Here is a 10,246-nt window from a genome sequence, read left to right as displayed (position 1 = left end):
GTTCAGCAGTTCAGAGCGTGTTCAGGACAGTCTGGTTCAAACACTGTCTTAGTTTTATTCCAGCAGATAGGATGAGAACTCACCAAAAATCACTGTTAGCTCTTCAAATAGTATCTATTTCATTTTTTAAAAAGTCAATTTTAAGGAATATTTCCAAAATCATTAAATCATTACTTTTGATCTTCATATGCATCAACAGCTTCTAGCTTGTTATGGGACAAGGGTGAGGAAAAATTATAGCAAAAAAGAGATGGAGTAGACATAGGTGTATTAATTATACAGTACTATTAATAGGTGTATCACAGGGCTCTCCTGGGTTTCCTAGGGCTTTTTTCAAATGCTGATTTTCTATACTGATGAGGATGATTTTAGTTTTTCTTGTTACCAGCTGGGATCTTACATCCAGTTCACAAAGATTTCAGTGTTTGGGGGATCTCTTTTTCTAGGAAGCGAAATCACAATTTAAAGCATTTCAGTTCTCTAGGATTTTCCAGATTGAGCTGTTTTCAGGTTTCTCACACCACCACTACCTTATTATAGGGGAAAAAATTAACTGAAAAAGGACCTTGTTTTCTAGCTTTGACCTGCCAAAAAATTATGTCAGAATCTCATGGTAGAATAAACAAATTGTGCAATATTGTTCTCCACAAAATAATTAATTTCAAGGCTCAATCATTCACTGTTCAGGGAGCACTCTGAATTCTCATTCCTGGTTAGAAACACTAAAGATGATGCTGGAAATAACCACAGAAAGCATGGATGGGATGGTACGGTTGTTGTTTTCTTCTCACTCCAGTTTATTTTGATTAACTGAGCGAAGTTAATTTAATCATTTCAGCTTTTGCCTTTCTTTAACCCCATGCTGTTCATACTGTTTTCTTTGTAGTCACTGAACAAGAGACTAAAGTGCCCAAGAAAACCATCATCATGTAAGTGCTGATTTTTTTTTTTTCCTAACATTTGTGTTTTGCCTTGCTGCCGGTGCATGATCCAATAACAAGCTTGCGTTTATTGGCCATGCAAGTGTGTTCATTCCCATCCCACCTGATCTCATGGTATTCTGTGCTATGCAAAGTGACCACCTGAAAAGCGACCACATTTTCACAAAATATCAGCACTGGTGTTAGACACAGCCTGGGTCAGGTTTTTTTTACGATATTACATGTGAAACAATTCCATTTGATGCTGCTGGAGATGTGCAAGTTCAAGAAGTTAGAGGCTGACTCTCGGTGTTGAAAAGAAGCCAGCTTTGAGAATGGGCTACTTGGAAAAACAATCAAATTTAACAAATATCTCATAGATTACAGTGACTTCTTCTGGCTTTCTATTTTAAATTCTTCAGGAAAACCTTTTTATGTTGAAGCAGAAGGAAGGTGCACATTTTTTATCCCCTTCTCTCTCTACATTTCTAGTATGAAATTTTACCCTGATAGTGATTTTGTCTTTTTTGGATGCTTTGACCTTGGTTTATAATGGGTACCTATAACATATATGGATTAATTACAGCAAAAAGCAGTACTTTCTCATTCATATGTAGACCAAAAGCTTATCAGCCATGAAAACCTTACTGTATCTTCTTGGTTTTAAGTCTCATAAACAAATACATAATAATATTGTTTCATGTGCTGGAAGGGGGATATTGTCCTTCTGTGGTAGGCCTTCAGAGCACCTTCAAGCTATTCACAACATGCCTTAATGGTAGTAGGTCCATCCTACAATGGATATTTTGGGGCAATGCATTCCCTCAAGAGTTCCCCTATTGCTAAAATCAGCCCTTGACTCAGACGTGATGCTAAAGTTGACTTCTTTTACTTTTTTTAGATGGTAAGGAGAAATGTGGGAAATTACAACTAATATATGGTTAAGAGTAGCTTACCTTTTATCTCTTCTATTATTTTCTATGATAACTATTTCTTCTGATCGATGCATTTAGCCCATTTGGAGCCAGTGGCTCATAAGAAGACATGTCCCCCCTCCTAGCAGCTTCCACCTTGAATAGGCAAAGGCCAGGCAGGAGAGGCAGAAATAGGTTCTGCCTTTGCCCCTCTCTCTTTCCCATCCATTCAGTTAACTTCTCCAGTCATTAGATATTTTTTTACCCCACAAAGACCAGAAAATAAAGGTGTTTCTGCCTGTACTGTCTCAAGGAACAGGGTTCAGATAGCAGTGGAGGAGCTAAACAGAGAAATATTTTTCTGTATCAGATTCAGAAACAGCCCTAGAAAGTCATGAGCAGAAAGGAGTCACTCAAAGCCACACCATGTCTAAAGTTTAGTAAACCTCATCTATCTACACCTCTCTGCTTGTAAATCACCTGGAGAGATGCTTTTATTTTACATCTGTGCTCAGTCAGCTAATAGTCCTCCTTTTCCCTTCATGATTTTAGATCACAAGCAGCAGCATTAATATTGGTTGATTAAATAATAGTAAACTAATACAAAATACCATCAGTTAAGCTGTTTTCTAAATTTCTGACATGTAACTTCCATAGACTGTTGCTTTGGACAGCTCAAGAAGTGATTCGTAAATTAAGGGCTGCAGCCCCAAAGGAGGTTGGTACAGTTATGAGTGGGACCTGAGAACAACAGAAATTCCTCTCCTTTTGCTAGAGGTCATGGACTCATTGGAGTGGACTTCCAATGATCAGGGGCTGGAGCACTTCCCCTATGAAGACAGGCTAAGAGAGTTGGGGCTGTTCAGCCTGGAGAAGAGAAGGTTGTGGGGGGACTTTATTGTGGCCTTCCAGTTCCTGAAGGGGCTACAGGAAAGCTGGGGAGGGACTTTTGACAAGGGCAGGTAGTGATAGAATGAAGTGGAATGTTTTTAAACTGGAAAGGGGGAGATTTAGACTGGATATTAGGAAGAAATTCCTTACTCTGAGGGTGCTGAGGCCCTGGCCCAGGTTGCCCAGGGAAGCTGTGGATGCCCCCTCCCTGGCAGTGTTCAAGCTCAGGTTGGATGGGGCTTTGAGCAGCCTGGGCTGGTGGGAGGTGTCCCTGCCCATGGCTGGATGAGCTTTAAGGTCCCTTCCAACCCAAACCATTCTGTGGTTCTATGACCTCAGCTGGAATTGGGATATTGATGGGGTTACGTTTGGGAGCAACTCTCCAAGTTCTCCTTAATGTGTAGTGAGCTGAGGAACAAAAGCAGCCTTGAAACGACTAGCAGAAAATAACAGATAATTTAGAGACTGGATTGAACAAGGTCTGCATAAGGATTTTAACTTGCAATGCAGAACAAAGGCTAGTGCAAAGACACATGGATTAACTCTCATCTTTATCTCTAAACAATGTAGTTTTGTGTTATTCAGAAAGGCACCATGGCCATCATGAAGGCTCTGCATAGACCCTAAAGATCTATAGCAGTGCCAGAGAGCAGAAAAACCCAACGTGTGATGGAGGGTCAGAAAAAAGCTGATAAACCTGGAGGAAAGAGTAAAGCAATGGAAACGAGCAGTAAAAGAGAGGGCTGCATCCTCAAAGGAAGAGAGTGCTTGCCTGGGTTTAGGTGTTCCTGTCTCCAGATTTTAAAGCTGTTTGATCCAATTTCATCTGTAGCTCATATAAAGACAAAGTTTGGCCTAGGATGGGAGCAGAAGATTGTTTTGGCACATGCTGCATATTTATACAGGGATGCTGAGAAGTCCCAACTGCTTCGGATACCTCAGAAAATCTAAAGTAAGGCCAGCAGAAATACGCTGAGAAACTATAATCATGCATCCCAGATTGATTTGGTACTCCTATGTCAATTGGTGGTTGCAGGATCAGGCTGTGTCTGCAGTAACAGTATTATGAAGAGTAACGATAAGTACATTTTGGCATAGATAACTTCTACAGAAAATGTTTTAACTTTCTTTTCCTGGTCTCCAAATGCTTAATGCCCTTTTAATACAACTGCTCTGCATGTGAAAACGCAGATCTCTGGTCTCAGAAGTGTTTAATTTCAAAAATAGAGGTATGTTACCTTTATTAAGAAAGAAGAAACTGCTGACCCTACTGTAATAAAGGGCATTTTGCCATTGGGTTGGATGAAGGCAGGATTTGAGCCAAAGACACTCTGGAAAAGTTTGAACTCCCTGAGTGTTTAAAATCTTTGTGTGAGGCTGCTATATGGTTCCAAAATAGCATAGTAGGTGGTCAACACAAGTACATGAAGTATAGCAGCATCCAGGAGGACATTTCTCACCTGGACTTAATTCTTGGGTGTTCATGCACTCGAGGAGGTTAATGGAGCTAGGATCCACTGAGGTTTTCCCTGGGTGAGAAAGTAAGTGGAGATGGGCATGTGGGTGTGTTGCGTTGCGTGTGTATGCCTTCCAAAATGACACGCTTCCCCAAAAGCTGGAGTGCTCACAAAACTAACCCCACTGTAGCGCCTTGACCGATCGTGGCATGTGCTGATGGAGTGTGGCTCCCTGAAAGAGTCTCGTACTCCTGCCAACTCCTTTTCAACCCTTTCTGTCATCAGAGAGGAAACAATAACCACTGTAGTGAAGAGCCCAAGACAAAGGGGAAGGGTTTCTCCTGCACGTTCATCTTCAGGCCATTCGCCTTCCCGCTCCCCAAGAGCAGAGCCAACTCCGGAGCCGGTTTATGTCTCAAAGATCAGGCAGCCTGTCCAGAGGCATGAGCAGGAGGCAACATTGAAGTCTGCTGTGCCCGTGCTTTTTGTCACAGAACCAGAGGACAGGCAAGGAGCAGCAGCCAGAGATGTCATCACAGAGACCAAAGTGGAAGAGAAAAAGCCCAAATGGGTTGAAGTGGAAGAAATAATTGAATTCAAAGTGAAAAAATCTCCAAAGCCTGCAAAGAAAAGAGGCTCTTCCCCAGCAAAACAAGAGAAAGATGACTCAGGGGTATTAACATTCACTTTTCCCAGCCCGAGGCCTAGGCGTTCCCCAGAAGATGATCCAAACACCAACAACTCCAACAACAAATTGGTGGAACAGTCAAAATCTTTGCCTAATGATAGTCCCTCTGAAGCTGATATCCAGCCTCTGGTGTACTCCGAGCAGGAAGGACCTCAAGTCAGCAGTGAAGACAGAAGCTTCCCATGTGGATCTGAACAACTAGGAAATAATTCATTTATGGATTATGGACCTGAAGGAAAGAGCTTCCCACAGGAAACGAGTGCTCACTATGAGTCAGACACCGCTTCCCCACTGCTTGCCTGTGGGGGTGACCCTTTGGTCTTCAGTTTTGAGCCAGCTGCTGCAGACCAGCACCAACTTCTGTTCTCAACAGCGAGTCCAGAGGTGACAGAGGCAGCAGATGAATTGGATGTATCTTGGCCTATTGAAGAGGGGATACCTGAAGTAATGCAAGATGTCCTTCCAGAAGAGGATAATGTCATTATAGTTGATGAACCGGAAGAACTACAGACAGATGACATTAGCACCCGGGACCGCAAAATCTTAACCCACAATGGCAAAGTATTGACTTTAGAGGATCTTGAAGATTATGTTCCTGAAGAAGGTGAGACCTACAGATGTGATGATCACAGTCGTATGGCAGACAAACCCTGTGAGATCTCCGTGCTCCAGACAGAGATTAACGAGCCAATGATTGGGAAGCCGGTGCTGCTGAACCTGGGGAGACCTGTGGTTTCTGAGCCCAGACAAAGGTTTTTCAGCCAGTTTGAGGAGCACGTTCCCGGGGGTGTGTTCGTCTCAGCATCCAGAGTAACCGGTGTGCAGTCTGTAGGTCCCTCAAACATCTCTTTCCATGTGAGCGATACCTGCGTAGCAGTGACACCTGGAGTGCATGCAGCAACAGCAGCAGCTTCTCCTGGTCCCTCCTTCACAGTGAAACCATCTTTCTGCACCGAAGTCCAGCTCTCGGCAGACAACGGACAGTCAAGCTTTAAAACTGAAGTTTCCACGAGAACCCTCAGCTATGGGACTGTTGGCGAGCCCGTTACCTTGCACATCAGCACAGAAGACCTCTCCCAAAGCTGAGTGGATGCAAGCATGATTTTCAACACAAAAGAAAGCAGTGTTTTAGAAATAAAAGCTTAGTCAAAATTGTTGTAGGCGAGGGGAATTGATGGCAAAGATTACAAGGTAACATGTATGAGTAAATAACTTTGAGGAAAATATATTTAAATCTGATATGTCAAGCTTTTCCAGTCTTAAAGGGAACATGTCTGTCAGAACAGTTTGTAATTTTAAAAGCTTTGATCGAGGCAAGCATATATCATTCCATAGCGGAGCAGTGACAGTGGGTTTAGGAAAAGCCTGGTTCTCCTCCTGCCTATGACAGAAATATAAACGAGTAAGTGCATTTTTTGTCCATGAACTTAAAGATTATTTCAAGTGCCAATTTGTAAATGATGGTGTGGTGAGAAGGTGATATTATCTAAGATTTTCAACATCCTTCAGCAGCCCAGGATAGGAGGGCTGTTTCCAGCCAAAGCAATCTCCTATCGCTGTGTGTGCCCGAAGGTGATGAAGCTTCACACTGCCTTGACTCTGCTGTACACTTCTGACACCACTTAAATCTATCAAAATTTCTCCATAAACCTTTCAACATGCACGGACTGGTTACATTCTTTTAAACTTTCTGCCACAGAATGAAACATACAGAAAATATTGTATTTGCTAGGAAAGCAAAGGGCTGCTCAGACCCTTTGGTTGAAATCCTAATTTGACTGAAGTCAATGGTGAAAGTCCCACTGGCTTGAGGAAGCAAGGATTTCGTTGTTCTCTTCTGCTTTAAGTAAAAAAAGACCATCTTTTAAAAATTACTGCTGTTTTCAAGTCCACTTCCTAGTTGCCTAAAGGTGTAAGTTTCATTATTCTTCATTCTAGTGCAGTGGATTTGTAAACTGTATCTTCTAAAGCAGAGATTTACCTGATGTGCACCAAAAGTGCTGCACAAAATGACTTCGTCTATAGTCAGTTGCTAACATGTACAATGAACCACAAATGTGGTTGTCAGTAAATATTACTGGGAGGATATTTGGTCTCCTGCACATGCCAGTGGTGAAACATTGCTGTTAACAGGTTGATGGGTAATGTCTCTTATATGTGCTCACCACTGAGCTACAGTGAAGCAGCAGGAGCACACTCAAATGAGCATTAAAAAAAAGAGAGAGAAAGAAAATAAAGATATATTTACCATGAATACCTGGTTGAAAAACACCTTAGAATGTACTGGGATGCTTGGAAGCACTGCCAGTTGCAATTGCATCATCTTACTGTAACCATGTACGTTGAGCTGTCTTGTAGAGTTGAGTTTCTCTGGAGCTTTGCAGCTCAGTGGGAGCATTGAATACAAGGAGAAGGCTAAAATGCTCCAAGCATGGCCCATTCCTGTTGGCTTCACCAACATTGGGTGTTGCACAGACCTTCAACAAATTGCTCAACCCTGGAAAGAAATGAGCTCCCGGGCCCAAATATTGGTTCCAGTTGAAGTCAGTTGGAGTTTTTCATCGATCTCAGTAGGACCAAGCATTGGCCCTCTCCATCTGACAGAGATGTGGGGTGCTAAGTCCCAACACCTTGTCCCAGCTGATGGTGTGGCACTGCCGCAATAGCCAGCGTTTTCATTGCCGCAATAGCCAGTGTTTTAATTTCGATGGTGTAGGAAAGCCAGAAATGCTCAGACACAGCTGAATTTCTACCTAGCACGAAGAGAGAGGATTGAGTGAGTTTTTGCCTTGGAAATGTTGATGTGTGGTGTTGCCTCAGTGTTTCCCAGCCAGGTAAAACTGTGAAGCTTGTTCTGTAGTCCTCTGGGCAATATTCTTGCTAAAAGGGACTGAATTCACAAAAGGTGCTTGTAGAAAAGAATACTTCTCTTTTTTTTTTTACTTCTGTGGCTGCACCTTGGTCGTGTGCTGACTAAAATGAACAGAGTGATTTCACAGCCTTTTACTTTCAATGTCCAAACAGGATGTTACGTGTGATATCACGTGCACTACCTACATGATATAGGATGCTCTTCCAGTGATTACATGCGGAGAAAAAAAAAAAAAATCAAGCCTCTTTTATGTTACTCTCCCATTTTTTATAACATCTCCTTGGTTTCTACAGTTTGTTTTATAATTAAGCAAAGTGATGGATATATATTAGTGCTTTCTTCATATATTGCACTGTACGTTGGAAAGTAACAGACAGAAAATGGAGAAATATGCTTTTGAAACTAAAAATATTTCTTTTTAATTGGGCCTGATTCTGCTCTCAGTTATTCCAGTATCGACCCAGAATAATTCCACAGAAGGAATGGATTTGATTCCTATTTACAAAGATGCTGCTGAGAAAAGAATTTGCCCTGTGATGGTCTTCAAAAATATAATAACCATCCAAAAGATACTAAAGATGTGTAAAGGAAAGTGGAGGTTTCCTCCTGTTGTGGTTGATGCTTAGGTTTTTCTAAAGTTCAGATGGTCATAGAAGAAATAACTGTACTTTGGTTCATTAGCCCAAAGCAATTAACATCTGTTTACATTTTCTTTTGAAATTTAAGCAAAAGAGAGTAAGTTGAAAGGAACTTTTAAAATCCTATGCAGGACTTTGTTCAAAAAGTGAAAGGTTTATGACAAGTTCATTACATATACTTTCAAAATATCTTCCTAGAGGTTAAAAATTATGCTTGTAAGTGATTAAACTCTGTAGATAACTAATGAGATGTGTGGGGGTTTACTTCTTGTAGATGAAAACATACAGCTGTATTCAAAATTTTAATACAAAGAATGTTTTACTAAAATTCCTGCAGGTAAATGGGTATTATTAAAGTGGAAACTTCAGTTTGCTTGAGATACAAAATGAAAAAAACACATACAAAAAAACCTTAAAAAATCCAATGCAAAGTACGTTGTTAGATGCTGAGTTTATATCAATAAATGTCTTGCATCAGCTGTCACTGAACTCACTGGGTTTCTGTGTTCTCTGTTCATGGCACTCAATAATCCATCAGCTCGTCCACTTTTCCCATCTTGGGTTGCAAACCAAGAGTATGGCTCCAACTCAGCTTCTTACAGATAGTTTCAGGAGTGTTGAAGTGAAAGAACGTGCTTTTAAGGAAAATTCCAACCCAGATTTAGGAGTCAATAACTTTGAGCAATGTTTGTCCTCTTGGATCCTTCTCTGAGGATCAATTGGAACTTCAAAATACATCGCAGTGTTGTGTTCCTGGTGATGGTGTGATGGACACGTGGGGTGGAAATGTTCACGCTTGAGATGTTAAAATTGGGAAAGGGGCTGTTCATCACAGGTGTGTCACCACCACGGCGTTAGTTTGACATTCCTCAGCTAATATTGAAGTTCCTCATAGTGTGTAACAACCCTAAACAGGATGGATGCAGGGAGGAAAGTGGTGGTGTTAGCAGCATGAGGAGATTTGTGGTTATATATAACTTCTGTGTATATATAAATGTATATATAAAAAAAATCTGTGAATATATTTCCTCATTGAGAGATAATAAGCGTGTTTCACACCTTTCCAAAAAGGGAAATTGTTGGCATGGTGTGAGCAAAACCTGTTTTTTCTGTCAACAAACCCAGAACTGAAATATTTCATAACCACTATACTCATGGGGAGGACTTTGAAAAGAAAACATAAGTGAGATGTCTTCAATCACGGGGCTGATCCAAACACAGCCGTCAACTTTACCTGCTACGATCTATCATGAGAACTCACTTTCTTAATGCCAGGAAAAGAGTAAAATCAAAACAGCTATAGGACATGCTCCTGGGGCAATTATATTAAAAAAGTCTGAGCCATTTCTGCACAGTGTTTTCTTTTTTCTTGAACCACCTGATGGTCTGAGTTTGCACTCTTCCTTGGCAAGCAATCACATCGTGAACGTGGTGAAGTGTCTTAATCTGACTTGTATTTTGTCTGTCTTTATGGTTGCTTGAGGGTTTCCTTAAGTCTCTCTCTTTGTTGTGCCTCTCTGAGGTTGGTGGAAGGTGTTTTGGCCAGGAGATTGGATGAGATGAGCTCCTGTGGTCCTATGAGCCCATCTTAGCCTATCTTCGTCTACAAGCACTGGCTGGAGATGAGACCGTGGCATTTATCTCCTGGGTGGTTGTTCTGCAAAGATGTATGCTTGAAAATCCATTTTTACATGTGGAAAGGTCTTCTCTCTGCCTTCAAGAGCAGGAGAATCCTGAGACAGGAGTTGTATCTTCCTCTGTATAATGCTTACCCATACCATTGTGGATTACTACACAGACCAGTTGACCTTGCTTCTAGAGTATCTTGCAAAGGCATAGTCCAGTGCATATTTAAAAGTCTGGAGT

General features: G+C 41.4%; 1 protein-coding gene across 1 annotated transcript in view; it reads left to right on the top strand.

Annotated features, from left to right (window-relative positions):
* LOC104540754 overlaps positions 1–10,246 on the top strand; it is a gene marked incomplete at its 3' end in the record, with an annotated part of 41,271 nt that overhangs the window by 11,556 nt on the left and 19,469 nt on the right. Inside the window, exon 8 of the mRNA XM_010184631.1 lies at positions 4,542–5,906. Coding sequence (XP_010182933.1) covers positions 4,542–5,906 — 1,365 coding nt within the window. The remainder of the gene's footprint in view (positions 1–4,541; positions 5,907–10,246) is intronic.

Source organism: Mesitornis unicolor, unplaced genomic scaffold (genome assembly GCF_000695765.1).
Source record: "Mesitornis unicolor isolate BGI_N332 unplaced genomic scaffold, ASM69576v1 scaffold11625, whole genome shotgun sequence".
Lineage (NCBI taxonomy): Eukaryota > Metazoa > Chordata > Aves > Mesitornithiformes > Mesitornithidae > Mesitornis > Mesitornis unicolor.
This window is presented reverse-complemented; position numbering and strand designations above follow the sequence as displayed.